Source organism: Acinonyx jubatus, chromosome B4 (assembly GCF_027475565.1).
Source record: "Acinonyx jubatus isolate Ajub_Pintada_27869175 chromosome B4, VMU_Ajub_asm_v1.0, whole genome shotgun sequence".
NCBI classification, from domain to species: Eukaryota; Metazoa; Chordata; class Mammalia; order Carnivora; family Felidae; genus Acinonyx; species Acinonyx jubatus.
In genome coordinates, this window is record NC_069387.1 from 128,592,108 (window position 1) to 128,612,310 (window position 20,203).

At 60.1% G+C, this 20,203-nt stretch overlaps 1 protein-coding gene across 4 annotated transcripts in view; it reads right to left on the reverse strand.

The window, feature by feature from the left end:
- TMPRSS6 (transmembrane serine protease 6) overlaps window positions 1-13,242 on the reverse strand; it is a 38,243-nt gene extending 25,001 nt beyond the window's left edge. The window contains exons 1-6 of one of the 4 annotated variants that reach the window (XM_053226758.1): window positions 13,093-13,242; window positions 6,594-6,790; window positions 3,038-3,171; window positions 1,770-1,837; window positions 1,075-1,259; window positions 760-801 (exon numbers count right to left, since the gene is read on the reverse strand). In XM_053226758.1, the coding sequence (XP_053082733.1) occupies window positions 760-801; window positions 1,075-1,259; window positions 1,770-1,837; window positions 3,038-3,171; window positions 6,594-6,789 (625 nt within the window). In that variant the 5' untranslated portion in view covers window position 6,790; window positions 13,093-13,242. The other 3 variants (XM_027070827.2, XM_027070828.2, XM_027070829.2) reach the window with 3 other exon arrangements.
- Window positions 13,243-20,203: the final 6,961 nt, after the last annotated feature.

Genomic DNA, 20,203 nt, shown 5'->3' on the forward strand with positions numbered 1-20,203 from the left:
AGCTCTGGGTAGACGCTCTAGGTAATGTAAGAAGGAGCTGGGAATTTAGGAGCTTCTGCTCGGGACCACAGGGCACAGCAACACAGGTTGTGCACTGCACAACCGCAGGAGTCTCCAGTCACGCAGACTCCGATGTGGACAGTGCCGCCTGGCGCTGTGCAGCATGGTGGCCCTGCTGGTACTTTGTTCCCAGGGTGCAGGAGGAGGACTACGGAGCCTCTTGGAGAAAAGCAAAGCGACTCTGGCAACAGGGCATGGGAGTGGGGGAGGAAGACAGGGCAGATGAGCCTGGCTAAGAAGGGGAAGGAAAATGTGAAGGGAGTATCCTTGAACGTGACAGAAAGATCTCCAAGAGACCAAGGTTTAAATGCGAAGCAGCTGATAACGCTTGGAATTGGCAAGAGTATTTTCTACCATTAGTGGAAACCGTAGCTTTCCACTAAACTGAGTTTGGCGATAAAAAAAGGAGAGTCACGTTTATGTGCAATTAACCCGGCTACTCACTCCGACACCCCGCACAGGCAACGCGCGCGCGCACGCACGCACGCACGGGGGTACCATCCCTCCCGTCCCCTGCGGGCCCAAGCCTCGCTCGGGACTCATCACCAAGCCCACCACCGCAGCCCCACCCCGGGTCCCTCCAGGCCACTGCTCCCCGCACCCACCGGAAGCCACGCGGCCCCCCGACACTCGACCAAAGCCAAGCGCAACAGCGACTCAAAACGAAGCGGAGGGGAAAGAAAAACCCCAGGCGCGTACCCAGCGTGGCGTTCAGGGCAACTATGTCTTTCACGCTGGCCTCTGTTAAAAGGAAACGAACAGACAAATCAACGAAGACCAAAGGTAAATAAATAAAACGAAATTAAAAAGTGCAAGTAAAAATTGCAGCCACCATCAGAGCCAGCCTGCCTGAGATTGACCCTGAGTGCCGACCCCCTACCGCCCCGCAGTGGTCCTGGCTCCCGGGGTGGGGGTGGGGGTCGCTCGGAGACCACCCCACCCCCACCCTGAGAGCATCCAGGCCTGCGGAGCGCCCACTGGCCCGCCCCACACCCCCCCCTCCCCAGTACTGACCCAGGATCACCAGGCCCTCGGGGTCCACCGCGTAGTCGGCCCTGTAGGGGGCGGGGGCCGAGCCGTTGGCCGTGGACTGTATCTCCTCCGCCAGCAACGCCCGCACCACTTCGGGGCTCAGCATCGGCCGGCGGTGCTCGGGGATTTGGAGGATGAACCAGAAGAAGCAGGTGAGAGGCCCCTCCCTAAGGCAGGCAGAAGGCAAGGCGGGTGGGAAGGGGCCGGACACCCGGCTCCGGTGGGGGAGACAGCCAAGCGTGGCTCGTGCCCACTACCCCCCCCGCCCCCCCCCGCGCTGTCGTCCCCCTTGGAAACCTCCTCCCAACAAACCCGGAGCGAGGCGCTCTCTACCTCCCGGCCGCACGCAGGCGGGGTTCAGGGGTGTGCCACCGGCCAGAGCCGCACATGCACGGGACAGCTGGGCCACCCCGACTCCCGCCACCCCGACTCCCGTGCGGTGTACCCGCGCCGCACAGCCACGGTCTGGCGTGAGCCCCACCGCGGCCTTGTGCCCATTCTACACGTGAGGAAACCGAGCTCCGCGAAGGGAAGGCCCATGTCTCGGTGTCCCCATTTTTAAAAATAAGGCCATCGCATCAGAAGCTGCCAGCACCCCCTCCTTGTCCCTGAGTCTCAGGTTCTAGTGAGGGGTGGGGGTGGGGGTGGGGGTGGGGGTGGGGCCCGGGGCGACTCACCCAAACGAATAGACTGAGCTGGAGTTGTAGTAAGGCCCCAGGCGGGTGCTAGCAATGAGCTCCTTGAGCTAAAAGGAGAGGAGACAGCAGCACCCTGGGGACCCTCTGCGGAAACCCCCTCCCACCTGCACGTGTCCTTTGCCCTTGTCGGTGGCCCTGCTTGACAGGAACCCACGGGGTGGAGAGGCTTGCCCCAGGTCACCCAGCGGACGAGCAGTGGAAAACAAACTTGACCCCCGTTCCTTTCCCCTCCCCCCATACCTAGGCCTTGCCCCTCAACGCTGCCGCCTACGCCAGACCACCGATGGCTTCCATCCCTCCTCGTCAAAAGTCGTCCCTGCACTCCGGAGAGCCCCGTTCAGCTCCCGAGTCGGGCCCTCACCCCGCCCCCCCCCCCCCCCCCCAGCCACCAGCCACGGGGGGCTGAGCTGGACGGTTTGCGCGCGCGTTCGCAGCCCGGTGCGACGGCAGGAGGTGCCTTTGCGGAGCATCTCGGACACCTTGAACAACGTCCCCGCCATCCCCTTTCGACCCCGTGCCCCTCTGGATTATCCGCGCTACAGAGGAAAGAGAGCCTTGGGCGCGTCCCCCAGAAGCAAGTCCCGAGACAAGGGTGTGGGGAGAGTGGCTTCTTTGGGGGTGATTCTGGAGAGCACTGGGAGCTGGGGGGCAAGGGGGACAGGCTGGCAGGGGGACAGCCAATGCGGCTGTGAAGGAGGACAGGGCCGTGGGCAGCTGAGGCACCGTCCAACACGGAGCCCCGGGAGGCAGCCCAGAGCTGGCGCCTCACCAAGGCCAAGGGAGCTGGGGTATTTATCTACCCGCGCCCTGTGTCGTGGCTGAAGGTTACTCCCAGGAAGCACCGCTCCTCAGCACTTCCGGCCTGCCCTCCCCGGCGGGGTGCCATCCCGCAGCCGGAGGGTGGGACGTGCGGGCAGCCCGAGACCATCCCCAGGGCAGGAAACCATCGCCCTGGAGGGGAGGGGATGTGGGTGGGCCCCGACAGCACCCCTGCACGGCCCTGACCTCCCCCAAGGTAAGGCTGCTAGGGAGTGACCATCGGGACTTAACCCAAGTGCGTTTCACCCCCGAGTCCACTGACTTTCCCAACCCCTGTCCCCCGTTCCCCTCCCGTCGTGCCTGGAAGCGGACCCGGCTCCCAGCGAGGGCTCTGAAGCGACTGACCGACGGGCTCGGCCTGACCGGGGCCCTCCGCGTCCCTCCCCACCCCTCGTCCGTTCCCTCCCTTCCCTGCAGCCCTTCCCTACCATCCTCTGGGCTTTGGCCGTTTCACTGCGGAAGGCACTGGACTCCCGGCGGGCGAGGTCCTGGGAGAAGTGGCCGTTGAGCACGCGGAGGCTCCCCGAGTACACCTGGCTGACCGTGACCTCCGCCTTGTACCCTGCCCGGGAAGAAACCAACAAGGTCGGCCGAGGGAGCCTCCGGTCTCCCCGACGCCTTCTCCTGACACCCAAACCCTCAGCTCAGCGGCCGGCATCCCGGGCCTCCGAGGCCCCTCTCCCATCATCATCTTTGCCGCGGACGTCGCGGCGTCCGGTTTGTTCGGCGACAGGGAGGAGAGAAGCCCATAGACGGATGGCGTCCCGAAGGCTCCCAGGCAGAAGCTCGGACACAAGAATCAGTCCAGGATACAGACCACACGAAAGCCAGGGGACCCGCGTGGCCGAGAAGGTCAGGTTTGCGGGTTAGCGCCTCCGTGCATCCTTCCCTTCGCCGGAGTCACAGCCCTGGGTCTCTAGCCCCGTTCATTCATTTATACACTCAGTCAGCAAATGGTACTTGAGAACCCTACTGTGTTAGCGCTCGAGGTTTAACAGTGAAGAAAACAACACCCTGCCCTTAATGGTTTGTTGAGCAAGAAAGGCAGACAATAAACAAACAGTTAGAGGTGTCAGTGCCGCAGAGATCAGGGGTGAGGGCGGGCCGCGACCTGGCGGCCAGGGAAGAAGGCGGATGTTAATCTACAGGAAAAAAAACGTTCCAGGCAGAGGGACCAGCAAGCGCAAAGGCCCTGAGGCAGGAGCTCATGTGGTGTACCTGAGGAACACAAGGAGGGAAGGAGGGGAGAGTAGGAAGAGATGGGAGGGGGGAGGGACGGGGGGGGGGGGGACTTGGGTTTTGCCATGAGGTGGGAGCGGGGGGAGGTTTAAGGGGAGAGGTTAGGTGCTTTGATCTGCTTTCTAAATCGGTCCCCCTGGTGTTGTGTGAACGGGCTGTAAGGGGGCAAGGGCGGAAGCAGGGAGCCCCGCGGCCGTCGGGGGAGGGGGTCTCCTACAGTCGTCCAGTGACAGTGGCCAGGTGAGGGGCGACCAGGCCTGCTGGCTAATTGGGGCTGGGGTGTAAAAGAGGGGAGCAAAGGGGGGCACGGCTGGAGGGTTGGGATGGCCACTGTGTGGGCTGGGGGGTGCGGGTCCGGAGGAAACGAGGGAGAGCCGTGGGCTGCGGTCCGAGGTGCCCTTAGACATCCTGGTGGAGGGCAAGCCCCGGCGACAGAGGAGCCCAGGCTGGACGGGTTTGGGAGTCACCGGGGTATAAAGGACATTTAAGGCCAGGGGCACCGGATGAGACCCTGAAAGAAGAAGGCGGACTAGGGAGAAGGGGAGCCCTCGACCAGCGAAGGACACGCGGGAGAAGCAAACAGTGTGAGCTGGGGGAAAAGAAAATGTGGGGTGCCCTGGAAGCCACGTGAGGAGAGGGTTTCGAGGAGGAGGGAGTGAGGGGCCTGGTCAGATGCTGCCGGTGGCTCAGGTGCAAGGCGGACAGAGGGCCGGACGTCGGATGTAGCGACGTGATGACTGGCGACTTTGGCAAGTGCCGTTGGGGGTGGGGACGGGGAGCCAGATTGGAGAGGGTACCGGAGAGGCTGGGGGTGCAGAAGTAGAGATGGGTCTTTCGAGGAGTTTGCTGCAAAGGGGGGAGCAGAGAAATGGGGGGGGGGCGCCTGCGGGATTTGGTGCTGGGAAGAAGAAAGCATGAACGGTCACCCAGGAGAGCAGGGGAGGGTAAGTATGAGGAAGACAGAGCCGGGCAGTCATGAGGGCCCCCAGCCTAAGTAGGAGGCACCCCAGGGCCCAGGACCTGCCCGCCTGGGGAGCCAGCCCCTACCCCTGCCCCTCCTCTCCCCCGGACCCCTTTCTAGAGTCCGACTGCCACTTAACCAGTCATTGGCTTGTCACTTTGGGCTTCTCCTGCTCCAGTAGAACAGGCCCCCTGTCTGTCTCCCCTTCTAGATTCATCGCCTCGCCCAGCACCCGGAGCACAGCGTGAGCCTGGGCGGGAAGAATCCTTCAAATAGCTCCTGGAAGTCCCTCCTTTTACCCTTAAATCCCTTTGGGGGCTTTGGAGCACCCCCCCCCTCCGCTGGGTCCTCAGCCCCAGGGAGCACCCCCTCCCCGAGGGGTGAATGTACTCCCGGAGCAGAATCAGGAGCAATTAGATTCCTCAAAGAAAGACGATTGGCCCTTGGGTTCCTGGCCCTCCAGCCCGACACCGCGGTTTACCCCGAAGACTCATCATCCCGAGGCCTCGGCAGCTCTGTGCTATTTGGGGTACTGGGTTCCTGCCAGTGGTGAAATGCACACAGCTTCCACCCCCGCCCCCCCACCCCCCGGCCTGCCCGCATCGCTTGGCTCTGAGCGGATTCACAGTCTAAGTCATGGCCAGCAGGTGCATCAGGCCTAGGCTTCCTAACAGCATGGCCCAGGGGCCGGCTCCAGACAATCTCTACCCCGACGCCCGCTGGAGCTGGGCCTAGGCTGATGTCTCTGATGCCTACTCCATAGTGGGTCCCCGTTCCCTTCAAAGGGCCTGACATTCCACCATGAGACTCAGCCAGTAAGGAGACTATCTAACTTCCGCGGAGTGTTTATGGGAAGTCTCTGATCGCTTGGGCAAGGTGCATTGTCTCCACTCTGGTTCCTTGGCCGCTCACCTTCCTCTGTCCTAGCCCATGCCGTGCTTTCTGGTGAGGGCAGGGGGCTATCTTCAGAGCCTGGCACAGAGCCTGGGGCACAGAAAGTGCTTGGTACTGAATAAAGGAGTGAGTGGATGAATGAATGAATGAATGAATGAATGGAAGGATAGACAGATGGACCCAAGAACATGGGCCCGTTGCTCCTGGGTCTCCCAGGGACCAGTTGAGGGCTGTGATACCAGAGGGGGAGGCCAAACTTCAGACCAAGGCCAGCATCCCCTGGCCGCCTGCTCTGGACACTCCAGATCCCCCTTCCCCGTGTGTTGAATTGTAAGCATGCCCGAGTTTGGGTGTGAAAGCCATCTCTGTGCAAGGACACTCCCCCGGGCGTCTGAGTCCTGTGTCTCCCTCCCCTTCATCCCCACTCATGCTGGGTCCTGGAGACCCAGAGGCGACAGCTGTGGTCCCCACCCCAGGTGCCAGGTACCTCCCGTGCCGCTGGGCCTCCTCCCACAGAGCCAACTGGCTCTGAGCCCAGGGGCAACCCAGGAGGGCTTCAGGCAAGTGGAGGCAATGTTTACACTCCTGCTTGTCGGTTCACAGGAATTGGGTGCTGTGAGAATACGCCTTCCCCCCGCTGGAGGGAGCTGGGGGCGCTTGACTCCAGCAAGGAACTTGCCTTTGACCTGAGCCCAGGACCTAGAACGTAGGTGCAGGAGGTCTCCCATCTCACAGGACGGCAGAAAGACTCAGAGAAGAAGTGCCTTGCCCAAGTTCACACAGTGAACTCCGCATTCCCCGAGCCTGGACTTCCGGTCTCTCCTGGTACGCCCCCGACGGCCATCCCAATTCCTCCCCAGGCGCCTCTCCCGGACGGGCCCACCGGTTACCTAGGAAATACCAGAGCAGGACCCCCACCGAAGCCAGCACGACAAGGGCCAGCCACAGGGGCGCCAGGCGGAGGTAGTCCCGGACTTTTCTCTTGGAGTCCTTGGGGGCCTTGAACATCCCCTCCGGCTCTGCCTCCTCGCCATCGCCTCCATCGCCCTGTCCGCCGGCTGCCTGGGGGGCCTCGGCCGTGGGCATCCTGGTGGAGAAACAGACCCGGGTTGGAAACGACCCGGTGTCGGCAAAGGAGCTTTTGCCGAATACCAAGCGTGCACGGAAGACAGCAGCCCCGCCTTTGGGATGGGAAGTCCGCGACTCTGGAAGGCGGTGATTGAGAGAGGGCACGAGCCACCTCCTAGGGTCTTGGGGCTGCTCGCTCCAGAGGACAAGCGGAGCTGGACTCCGTCGGGCTCTGGAAACGCCACCTTTGCGGCCGCACCGGCCTCTCTGTGGTCCGAGGACAGAGAGGGGCTTTGGTTCCCAAGCCCCCCACCGCCCCGCGATGGTACCCGCAGCCGGAGAGCCCGGAGTGCAAATTTCTATCAACCAGCTCCTCGAGCCCTTGGCCTTCTGTCCGCTCAGGCGAGTTCCTTCCTCTCGGTTCTCCATGGCACAGCGTCCCGAAATACCGCTGCCTTCCATTCACGTAAACCCTCCCCCGGCAGCCCCTGAGCCAGTACAATGCTGGGCCAGACCCCTGCCCTTCCAGAAGTGCGCCCTCTGGTCTCCCCGCCCCCCCCGCCCCCAGCCGAGAGTGTCTTCGGGCCAGAGGAGGCACAAACTAAAATTCATCGAGCGTCTCGGGAATACTTTTCATTTCATCTGCTCACCCGGGGGCGTGGGGCTCGTTGTCCCTCTGCGTTCCCCTTCCTCGGGCCCACGCTGTGTGGACACTTTACGTGTCTGCCTCAAACCTCCAAACACCGTTCGAGGTTCCGCACCCATTGGGCAGAGGAGGAAGCCGATGGCCGGAGCGTTACAGCAACAGCTCAGTCCGGGATTTTCCTAGGCTCAGTTTCCCAATGTGGTTTGAGGATCTGTCACTCACGATCAGCCCCGTTTTACAGATGAAAACCCCGACGCCCTAGAGGCTAAGCCACACTGGCCCAGGGTCACAGAGCAGGAAGATGGGGATCAAGCCCGGGGGTGGGTGGTGGGGGGGGGTTCTGTCTCCCTGCTCCTGCCAGGACCCTGGGCTGCTTCCTGTAAATGAGCTGTTCATTAACAGATCATGACTTCATAACAACCGGATGTTGCCGCTCTCAGTGCCCTGGGTCTGCGGCTGTATCTTCGGAACCCCCCAAGGAAACTTCTGGGTGTTATTTGGCTTTTCAGGGAAGGCCCTTTAGCCATCCACCCACTGGCAGGGTCAGGATGCTAGACCCTCGAGAAGTGTCTCACTGCATCCATAAATGCCACTGTGGCTTTAAAATACACCCCCAGATGTGTATGTGGGGGTGAGGGGGTGGGAGGGCTTTCCTTGGGGCTGCATCTTAGGTTTTCATACAGTGGGTTTTCTGAAAAATGGGGCTCCCCAGCGAAGCTCGAAGCTCTCCCGGCTGGATTCAAGGGGCCTCCTGGCCCTCCTCCTTGCGTCCCTGCTCCCCGTTGCTCCTCTTGGCGTTAAGTCACTGGCTACCAGCCACAGTGACCCTTACAGTGTCCCCTCCCCCCGGAGTGCAAGGGAGGAGGGACTGTTGGCAACCCTCAGCCGGGCTGAGGCTCTTCCAGAAGCCATCAGTACCCACAGGATGGCCGGTGCACATCCTGCGAAGGTCGGGGCAGCCTCGCCCGCCTCCCAAAGCGTCCACAGCAACCCTGGTGACAAACTGGCCGTCCCGACAGGCTGGCTCGAGGAGAGCCCAGGTCCTCTCTCAGCCCAGGTCCACTGCTTCTGCCAGAGGTGGCCACACCCCTGGTTATATACTCTTGAGCCTGGATCACCAAGGAGCTATTGCGGGATTTCTCGCACCGCCATGGGGACTTGGGGGCACAGAGGTGAGGTTGAGCGGCTTGGCCGGGGTCTCACAGTTGGTGAGAGCAACAGAACCAGACTGTAAACCCAAGCAGAATAGCGCCCCGACCCCTATGCTCTGCTGGCTCACGCATCATCGGGGTACCGAGGTGGGGGGGAAACGAGGCCCGGGGAAGGTCAGAGGTCTATTAGAGGAGGTGCCTAGGGGAGCAGTCTCCCCACCCCCGAGACCAGACCTTCACTCCATGGATTTTATCTTCTTTCTAAGTGTCCCTCACTCCCATCTGGGAGGGGGGCGGACAGTGAGCATCACAGAGGAGCCAAGTATTAGCAAAGCCACTGGGCAGAAACCCAAGGTAAGATCGGCCCAAGTTGGATCCAGCCCAAGTTGACGGGAGGGGGGGGGTGGGGGGGGAGCAATTCATCGGGACCTCCCCATCGCCTCCCACCTGGGCTCCTGGGGCAGACTCCTCCCTGGGAGGACTCCTCCCTGGGGTCCCCATCTCCTGTCTCCTCCAACGTGCCATCACACTGTCACCGGGCAGCACTCCCTGCCCACCTCCAACCGCTTGCCTGCTCAGAACGCCCTCGTGGCCACCTCCGAACCCTTGCTGTAGCGCCCAAGACCCTCCATGCCCACCTTCTCCCGTAACCCTAACTCCCATCCCGCACGTCACCCTGCAGGCCCACAAAGCCACACCTTTGTGCAGCCACGCCCTCCGTCTGAGGACTGCAGGGATCCCTAAAGGCCCCGTGCAAGGCCACCAGCCTGGCGATGGGTCCCCAGGCCCTGGGTAGTAGGCCGCCTCCTCTCCTGGGCGGTCAGATCCCCAGGATGCCTGGCTTTTGGCTTCGTCTCTTCCCCCCACAGGAGAGACAGGCCTGCGTCCTCCTCACCCCTGCTTCCCCGCAGAACCCACAGGCCCTGCTACGTGAATGAGAGAACGAATGGCGAGGGCCCCCAGGTCTCCAGACCCCTGGTACAGTGCTCTCTCCTACACCTTGCTGCCTCCAGGAGGTGGAACCTGGGGCTTGCCTGCCGTGTCCCCCTGAACGACTCCATTTAAAAAAAAATTTTTTTAACGTGTATTCATTTTTTGAGAGACAGAGCGTGAGCTGGGGAGGGTCAGAGAGAGAGGGGGACACAGAATCGGAAGCAGGCTCCAGGCTCCAAACTGATAGCACAGGGCCCGACGCGGGGCTTGAACTCACAAACCGCGAGATCGTGACCTGAGCCAAAGTCGGACGCTTAACCGACTGGGCCACCCAGGTGCCCCCGAACCACTCCATTTTTGTCGGGCACTTGCTTGGTGTCGGGCTCTGCACTGGGCACGGGGAAGGCGGGGGGACGCGCGCTGGTGAATATGAGCCCTGTCTCCCGTCCTCTTGGGGCTGACAGCCCAGCAGGAGATGGGCAGGTGTGACAAGTGACAGCTGGGAAGATGACCCACGACTCCTGTCTTTTACTATGATACAGTGCCCCCCTCCCTGGTTGCTTCCAGGGTTCAGTCCATCAGAAGGGTCTGTGGTTCTACCCTCCAGCTGCTTCCAGAACCCGACCCCTTCCTGGAACCTCTAGGGCTCCCACCGTCATCCAGGTCAGTATCATCCGTCACCTCGACTCCTGCAGTAGCCGGCTGTGTGGTCACCGCCACTAGCGAATTCCCACACAACCGCCAGGGCGGGCTTTTCACCGCGGGCCCCGCTCGTGGGCCTCACATCGCTCTCCTCCACCTAGAGCGGAGCCCGAAGCCCAGATCACAGCCCACAAGAGCCTATGGGACACGGCCCTGGAGTGTCATTCTGTCCTCTCCCACCCTCTGCTGCAGCCACACCCAGCTCCTTGCCAGACCTTCCACTATCAAGCACGCAGCACCTCAGGGCCTTTGCACATGCTGTTTCCTCTGCCAGGAACGCGTTTCCTTCAGTTCGCCCCAAGGCCTGCTCCTCTCCCTCCAGGTCTTTTGCTCGAATTTCTTCACAGCCCTTCTGGTGACCTACACTGCATGATGCTGAGTGTCCTTTGTCTGTCTCCTCTCTGGCTGAAAGCGGCACCGGGACAGGGGCTCTGTTCTGCCCACCGCTGTGTGCCCTGCTCCCAGGGCAGAGCTCGACCCCCAGTAATTGTCGTCAAGCGAGGGGATGCTGGGATCCCAGCTCCTTCCCGATAGCTGGAGGGCGCTTTGGGCATGCATGGCCCGGCCGACTTCTCCTGCCTTCCTTTCTCTCTGCTTTCTCTTTCCCCTTGACCCTGGACTTCTCAGCCATCAAATTCTAACAATGACGGTGCTAGAAGAGGTATACAGGTCAAGGGCCCTGAGCTCGCTCTGCATGAAGAGCGGCACGCGGGGCATTTCGGGAAGCCTGAAAGTTCTTGCTCGTCACCTGGCTTTCCCTCTGCCTGGGCTGCCCTCCTCGGACTTGGCCCGCTCCCAGCTGACCCCTGCGCGCCTCCCACCTCCTCTTGGCAGTTCTCCCGGGGTGCCTCAGGAGGGGCGGCTGCCTCTCTGGAGCACCCCAGGCCTCCCCCGTCAACGCGCAGTTCACCTTGGGACATCCTCTGTCCCCTGAGGGTGAGCCCCTGGAAGGAGGGCTGGGTGTGTGCCAACTGACACCGGCCTCTCCTCTGATCTGAGCACCTGGCCCCTTCCCCGGCACCTGTCCCTCTGCCCTCCAGCTCTCCCTGACCCTCGGAGCGTCCTCAGTCGGCCCACCGGAAGCTGAGCTCCGGGGAGGGGGGGGGGGCGCGGGCAGGGCCGGGCCACGCCCCCTGCCTGCCAGCCCTTTACTGGACAATGTTGCGAATCACATTGTATCTCAGCCTCCAGCAGCCTGGGATGTTCTGCTTTGTTATCTCTATCTAATAGTTGGGGGAAACGAGGTACGGGGAGAGAAAACGACTTGCCCAAGGTCACTGAGCCACCGCAGGGCAGAGCGGGGAGGAACAGACCAGAAATCTCATCTAGAGCCATGGAAGGCACCTTCCAGCGAGGAGGACCCGGGCCTGGAGCAGATCCCTGCGACGAGCCACGTGGCGTGCGCTCCAGGGTGGGGGGAGCGCGTGAAAGGCCCCTCCACACACACGCGAATACGGTATAAATATGTGACAAACCCACACGCAGATCACAGAGGCAGACGCATGTTCAGGTACACCCACATCCGTCTGTGACACACGAACTCACGGGTGCATTCCTCAAACTTCACACATGCGCACGCACGCGCAGAGCCGGCCGCATGCCGAAGGGTCCCCCGTTCGGCACAGCGTGAGGCTCGGGGCCCGTCTCCCACACCCGAGAGCCCAGGTGGGTGCGTAGGTAGGGAGCAGGGCACATCCAGTGTTGCGGAGTGTGGGTGGGGAGCTCGGCCTGGCAAACGGGGCCCCTCCTCCGCCCAGTCCCTGGCCCAGGGTCCACCGGCCCCACCGGAACCCAGGCCTCCCAGCCCCTGGAGCCCGCAGTGTCCCCACTGCCCCCGTGCCTGCCCATATACCTGGCCTCACGCCGCCCCGTCTCGCCCCCACCCCCGCTCTGGGGACCCCTCGCCCTCTGCTTACCCAGTCGCTGTCTGGCCGACGGGGCCCTGAAGACCTGTTCTCAGAGCGGGGCCGGAGGCTCCAGCCCCAGAGAGCCAGGCCTGGCTCTCAGAACGGACACTGTCACCGGGCCATTCTTAGATCCTGGTCCCCCGTCCCGGAGGCCCCCGCTTACCTCTGGGAGTGGCAGGTGGGTGCCGGGCCTGCACGCAGGCCCCAGAGCCTCTGTTTGTCCAGGCCAAGGTCTCCCTGCCCCCACCAGCCGGTCTGGGCTGGATCAATGGCCCAGAGCCATGGCCGGGCTGTCTGGCCCTTGTCCCCTGTGGCCTGTGGCCCCAGGCTCCATGGGCCTTCTGCCGGGTTCAGGTCAGCACGGTGACTGAGCCCAGGTAAACAGGCCGGAGGCAGGAGACAGGCAGCGCCCGCCCCACCCCACCCCGCCCCGTGGGCACCCCGGAGGCTGGCGGGCAGGTGCAGGAGATCCGAGCTCTCCCCTGAGGCCTGTTGCCTGGTGACGTTCCTGCCTGGTTACAGCCCCCGGTCCCCTAGAGCATGAGGTTGGGGGGGAGGGAGGGACTGAGGATGGGGGGCTGTGCAGAGGCCCGGGCGGCGGGGGCAGGGGCTCGTGCGGGTCTCCTTACCTAGACTGGGGACCCCGGAGGAGCCAGTGGCCCGGGAGAGAGCAGGAGGCTGGGCCCCTGTGGTCCGGGGACAGAAAGGGGGAAAGCGGGGTCTGATGCTACTTTTCGTTCAGCTGGACGTGATTTCAACTCCTCCCTGATTCTATAGAGGGGTGCTCTCCATTGAGGCGGCCACTGGCCACAGGGGGCCCCTGAGCCCCTGAGGTGCGGCCAGTCCGACCTGAGACGCGCTTGTGGTGAGATCCAAGCCTCGGGGCGAACAAAGAATGTCCGACACCTCAGTGAGAAGTTTCCGCATTGATTACACGCCGGCTGTATTGGGTTAAACAACAACTTATCGCAATTCATCTCACCTGCTTTGTGATGTGTGTGTTGTGTGATGTGGCCGTTAACACTGACGTCAGGATGGCCAGGCAGACGCGGAGGGGCTGACCCGAGTGGAGTCCGAAGAAGCCGTGTCGCAAGGAGGGGGAGGTGTGAGTGAGGAGGGTCGGGGTGAAGGGCACAGCTGTACACCGCGCACTGGCTGCAGGGGGCTGGCTGGGGACTCTGGCTGGGAGGGGGGTGGGGGGCACCTTCCCTGCCCCCGCCGGGCCACTGGGACTGAAGCCCCCAGCCTTGCCCCACCTCCTGTCACCGCAGCCCCCGGGAAATCTTCCCTCCTCCCTCCAGCCTCCCCTCTTCCCCTCCTCCCGGCCCCCGCACCCCACCCCTGCAAACTTTCCGAGGGGAAGGGGGTTCTTGGGAGGGCGTGGGGCAGAGAGACTGAGACTTGCGTCTGAGCCGCATCCTGTCGTTTCAGAAGGCAAGGTGGCCCCAGACCATAGCCAGACGGATTCCTTCCCTGCCTCGTCCTAGCTTTTGGGCATGGCTAGCAACCCTTAGCATTTCTGAGGTCCAGGGGCTGCGGTGGGGGTCGCGGGGGCGGGCCCCTTGTGTGCCACCCAGATGCTGTCTAGACAGGCGATGGGGAGGACCGAGCTCCCCTAGGCTCCAAGGCGGTGTCTTCGTTTTCTAGAACTGTCCTAATAAGGTACGGCCGATGGAGTGGTGTCGAACGACAGAAATTTATTCTCTCACCGCTCGGGAGGCTAGAAGTTCGTGATCAAGGTGTCGGCAGGACTAAGCTCCCTCCGAAGGCTCTAAGGGAGGATGCTTCCTGCCTCTTCCCAGCGTTAGAGGTTGTTGGCCATCCTTGGAATTCATTCAATCTCCGCCTCCATTGTCGCATGTCATGTGTCTGTCTCCGGATCCCTCCTTTCTTATAAGGACGCCAGGCGTGCTGGATTAGGACCCACCTGATGACCTCATCTGATGTACATCTGTGAAGAGCCCTGTCTCCAAAGAAGGTCACATTCATAGCTATCAGGAGTTCGGACTGCGACATATCTTTTAGGGGACGCCAGGTCAACCCCTCCCGGGCAGGGGGAGAGGGGTGGGAACAGGCTGTTTATTGGCAATGCCGCGGACTACTGTTCCAAAGGTCAAGTGACCCTGAGTCCTCAAGTCGCTTCTTTTTCTTTTTTTTTTTTAATTAAAAAAATTTTTTTTTATTTTACTTCTGAGAGAGAGAAGCAGAGCGTGAGCAGGGGAGGGGCAGAGAGAGGGGGAGACACAGACTCCGAAGCGGGCTCCAGGCTCCGAGCCGTCAGCACGGAGCCCGACGCGGGGCTCAAACCCGTGGACCGTGAGATCATGACCTGAGCCGGAGTCAGACGCTGAACCGACGGAGCCACCCGGGCGCCCTCCCTGCTTCAGAAGCACGTTCCCTCTGCACGCCTGAGCTGCTACCCCTGCCTTGGTCTGCCCCCTCACAAACACAGATGTAACCTGTCACTTCCCCCTCCTTGTGGCCTCTGAGAGCCGTCTCACGGCTGGGAGGAAAGGAAGCTTCGTGAGCTGCACACATCTTTCCAGTTGCCTTGACCAAGCCTTTAGGGGCTGCCCCGGTAGGGGCCCCGGAGGCCACCTCTGTCACCTCTGCCCAGCACACGGTGAACATAGAGTAACTTGCTCGCTCTCTCATTACACAGGTGTCAGCACCAACAGGGTGCCGGCCTGTGCTGGGCCCCAGGGCCGCAGAAACAAACAAGGCTCAGTCCCGGTCCTTGAGGGACGCAGCTCAGCCGGGGGAAGACAGACAGTGCGACAGATGCCAGACTGTTCTCTCAGCAGCAGGCAGAGAACGAGGCCCTCGGCAGCACGTAGGGACACTCCTTAGGAATGAGAATCCGTCAGGATGGCCTGTCGTCGACTCAAGTGTGAGACCTCACAGGAATCACTGCCTCAGTGACCCTACTTCCCTCGCCTATAGAGGGATTCGAGGCTCGTAAGGGCTTCCGGTACCCTTATGGAAGCCCTAAGGCTCTGCGATTTTGTGGGGCTCCCGGGTAGCTCCATAGGTTAAGCGTCCGACTCCGGCTCAGGTCATGATCTCACGGTCCGTGAGTTCGAGCCCTGCGTCGGGCTCCGTGCTGACGGCTCGGAGCCTGGAGCCCGCTTCAGATTCTGTGTCTCCCTCTCTCTGCCCCTCCCCTGCTCATGTTCTATCTCTCAAAGATGAAGAAATGTTAAAAAAAAAAAAATTAAAAAAAAAAGACTCTGTGACTTTGTGATACAGTTAACCAGACACGGGCTGGCCTCCTCCCCTCCCCCCCAGAAGAAAAACGGCCATTTCACTCCAGTTTGCAGGTGAGAAAGTGCAGATGTCACTTGTCACCATCATACAGCCGGGAAGTGCTGGGATTCAACCCCAGGACCCTCTGATGTCAGATTCCCCCAGTGACCACCCCCCTGCTGGGTCTGTGTCCCTCCCCCTTGGGGCCCCTCACCCCTTCTGTCCCAGCTCTGGGTCCTGGCCTCTGGCCTCTGGCCTCTGTGTGCAGGCACAGTTAGAGGAGGACTCAGCAGGTCCCGGCCTGGCCCCTTGACACTTTCCCAGCCAGAGGTCAGGGGAGTGGCTTCTGATCAGGGGTTTGGGGGTTGAGGCCACGGTCGGGGACACAGAATGGAAACTCCTCATGCGTCACCCAGCCTGTCCTCCTCCACTGTGCGGTCCCTCCTGGCGGCAGGGGCTCCCGGAACACGCTGGTGGGGGGAGGTCACCAGCAGGCCTGGGACCAGAACCCAGCTTACCTGCTTCCCAGTCCTGTGCTCTTCCCAGGGCTCTGCCCAAAGATAAGTTTTTAAGACTAAAAACCATCAGGCAATAAAAAACTTCCAAGGCACACAGAAGTCCAAGTTTCAACAGATACGTGTACGTTTTTTTCTGGTCTCAAAATGCTGTCACAGCCAGGGCTCCTCCCCTGCGGGCAGTTCAGTTTGAGGGCCCAGATCCAAAGGCTGGAGGCATAGAAGCTTCTCCAAGGAGCGGCTTTCTGGCTGCCTTGGAGGAAGCAGCCAGCGCTGGCTCGGGTCCCCCGCCCCCTCCGAGTGCCTCTCTCCTCTGGATACCTTGTGTCATCAGGGCAGCTGTCAACCCAGATGTGGCCGTGACGGCCTGTGGGCTCTGTCCTTTCTGCCGTCCACGTTGGTTCCAATTTACATGCAAGTTCAGGTTCTTGGACCTTGTGTGTCCTTCCCTCCTTCCCTTCCTTCCTTCTCTCACCCATCCAACAATACACACATTCACTCAATGAACACCCTGTGGCAGGCGCTGGGAGGGACAACGGTGGGGACAAGGGCCTGAGAGGATCCTTTAGTGTCCCTTCAAGAGCTGCCTTCATTGAGCACTTAGCACGCCTGAGCCTCTGTGCTAAGCACACGGTGTTATTAACTCACCTGATCTCCACAACAATACCATGAGGGAAAGAAGGAGGTACTATTCTGAGCCCATTTTATTTTTTTTATTTAAAAAAAATTTTTTTTTAATGTTTATTTATTTTTGAGACAGAGAGAGACAGAGCATGAACGGGGGAGGGGCAGAGAGAGGGAGACACAGAATCCGAAACAGGCTCCGGGCTCTGAGCTGTCAGCACAGAGCCCGACGCGGGGCTCGAACTCACGGACCGCGAGATCATGACCTGAGCCGAAGTCGGCCGTTTAACCGACTGAGCCACCCAGGCGCCCCTCTGGGCCCATTTCAGGGCTGAGATGACCAAGGCACGGAGTGGCCAGTGACTTGCCCAAGGCTACACAGCTAGAACGCAGGGACGCAAGGATTTGAACCGGGAGGACTTTAGCACTCACCCGGGCAAGCTTTTTTTCACTGATTCTCAAGTGCGTGCACGTCTAGCGTTTTACCCATCTCTCAGCCATCCAGTGAAACAGGAATGACAGAGTTTCTGAGTTCCGCGTCACAGGGGAGGACAAGAGGTTCTGAGAGGACGGCACACGTCCCCCAGTGAGTTTGGCTGGGGGGGTGGGGCGGCCGGGGGGGGGAAGCGCCGGAACCCTGGGCCCTCATCCCTGCGTTCTATCTCAAGGCCACTGTTGTTGGGGGTTGGGGGGTAAGCGGTTGGGTTGTTGATTAAACTTAGCTCAGCACGGGTGCCTGGGCCTGGCCACTGTGACAGCCGGGACATCCCCTTGGCTGGCTTGTTCAGAGACATTTTCCACCACCATGATATGACACACTCGAGGCTCCCATCGCAGGGCCCGGCGGGGTGGGTGGGTGGTGAAGGGCTGTGGGAAAGCAAGGCCAGAAGTGCTGAGTGGGGAGAGAGATACGGGTTGGGGGCAGAGGTTCCCCGTCTACAATTCCAGGAAGCCAGGAAGCCAGGACGCAGAGGGAGGGAGGAGCTGGCGGGAGACGCATCATCTTCCTCTGTGCACCTGGTCTCGTGCCACGCGCTGGGCCACAGAGAGGAGGCTGGCTACTGTCCTTCTGCGGAGTCCCCAGCCCTGGGTGGCGGAGCGACCATGGAGAACACAGAAAGGAGTAGAGGGACAGCCACACCCTCCTCTGTGGAACCTGAGCCTTTATTGGAAATGGGCTGCATGGGAAGCTTCTGGACGAGTCTCCTGAATTGGGGAGGGAGAGGGACCTGTTGCACGGGGCTGTAGCCAGAGAAGCTCAGCCACCCTTCAGCTAGTTTGGGATACAGTTGGCCGAGGACATGGAAGAATAAGAGAAGCAGGTGGCAGGGGACAGGCGGACCAAGGAGGAGGCTGAGCAGGGACCCGAGCTCAAGGCGATGCTGCCAGCTCACAAGGGTGGGGACGGTCTCAACTACAATTACAATCGTGCAAAGGGGGCTGCTGTTGTCACTTTTTAATCCGTTGCCGGGAACCTTTAAACTTTTAAACTTCCCTGAGCCTCAGTTTCCTAATCTGCAAAATGGGGGACAAAACACCTGCTTTGCTGGGTCTTTTCAGGCGACGAGGGTAACGCTTGGTAAGCAGTGGCTAAATAAATGTGCCTCTTAATCTTTTCTGAAGTCATCCAGGATGCCAATAATTGAGAGGGCAGGGGTAGGTATTCACCCCAGGATGGACTGTTTCCTCCGTAATTTGCTCGGTGACCATGGATGCTGGAAGTTGCTTGGGGTGGGATCTGGGAAGCGGGGAGAGAGCAGGGGTACCAGATGGACTGGGGAGGTGAGGAACAAATATAGTTTGAGAAATTGGAGGTCTGAGAGGCTGGAAGGCCTGCCCACCTCTCCCTCCTTTTCTCTGATCCCCCAGTCTGCCCGGCTGCCTCCTGCTTCCCACTCCGCACCTGACAGGTCTCCCGGGGCTCTCGGCCGCCTGCTCCCCAGCTGGTGCCGCTCCTCTCCCTGCGATCTGACCCAGGCAGGCCTGTCTCTGCCTCGCCCTTCCTGCCCCTACCAGCTGCTTCCTCCTTGCCCCGTCCCCGGAGGCACAGACTCTGACCCACCCAGGACATGTCACATGGTGGCTTCGGCCCCATCAGTCCACCTGGTGTAAGGTGGCCCCTCATTTCTGCTCACCGCCAGCTCAAGCCTCTCATCAGACCACGGTGGGGACCCTGGGCATGTTCCCTGGGCATGTCTGCTAATTGGCCCGTCTCTGCTTTCCAGCCCCCATCCCTACCTGGAAAATCGGGCCTGGGAAGATAAGACCTTCCACTGGGGAAGGAATCTCAGGGGGATTATCTGGTCCAGATAGGTCACCAGGTGCCAGCTATGATCATTTGGGACCTGCCTGCGGAGTCTAAAGCCCTACCCAAACTTCGCGGGAAGGAGAGCTGTGATCGGTTAGCGATGTCTGGTATGAGAGGGTGCAATTGATTAGCAATGTCTGCCACGGGTGCAGCTTTGTGAACGTCAGATATTGCCATCTGTGATCTGGTCCAACTGTTCAGAGTCAAAGGCACTGAAAGGGGAAACAAATTATATATATATATATAACTTTATTTACATTTATTATATTCAGTTTATATTATATTACTTTATATTATATTAAATGTACATATTAGTCCTATTTTTATGATATTTTATTTTTATTTTCCCATGAGACCATGTCAGAAGGTGCCTAGGCACAGAATAAGAGAAACCTGACTCCTATTAGTGAAAATGATATTCCTCTTATAATCTTTTTTGCTTTCTCACTGTTTGGTGCTGGCATGTCTTCAACAGCCTCCCAACACTTGCCAATCTCCTCTTTAAAAAAGTTTTTTAGTGGTTTTGTTTTTTTAATTTATTTTTGATAGACAGAGCGTGAGTGGGGGAGAGGCAGAGAGAGAGAGAGAGAGAGACGGAAACACAGAGCCCGAAGCAGGGTCCAGGCTCCGAGCTGTCGGCACAGAGCCCCATGCGGGACTCGGGGGCTCGAACTCCTGAACCGCGAGATCATGACCTGAGGTGAAGTCCGTCGCTCAACTGACTGAGCCACCCAGGCGGCCCGCTAATCTCCTCTTTAAACTAAGAAAGTGGATTTCCAGCTGGCAACAGATGGAGACATTTTATTGTATTTACTTTTTAGAGTTTCCTTTTATTTACAGAGAATACCGGTGTCTCCATTCACGGAAGCAACAGGACGATTTTTCTTTAAATACAAGTAAACAAAATAGTGAATGGAGTTACAGGAAAACATTAAGTACACAGTAACAGAGATGACACACGCAGGTCACTGATACATACACTGCAAATGAGAAATGTAACCATCCCAAGAACGCTTCAAAGTGGAACCTGGCTTGCAGAGCGGCCTCTCGGTTGGTCCGGGGACACAGCGCAAGGGTTTGGGCACGAGCTCGGGTCTGAGGCTCAGATCAGGACCGAGGAGCTCTGTGGCCCAGAACACATGGCATCACATGGTAGGAGGTGGGACGTGAGCTGGCCAGGTAATGAAGCTCTTCCGTGGGAAGGATCCAAGACTCAGAAAGGGGAGTTTATTCTTGTTTTCTAAGGAAAACAAGAATCTTGAGTGAACAGGCAGCAGCCTCCTTGGCAGCAAGAGTCTCTGTTAACAGAGCCCGGCGCTGTCCTCTATACAGGACGAAAGTCCTCCGCAGCCTTCTCCGAGGGCGCCTTTTCCGCAAGGACGCGCTCCCAGGTGCCTCCC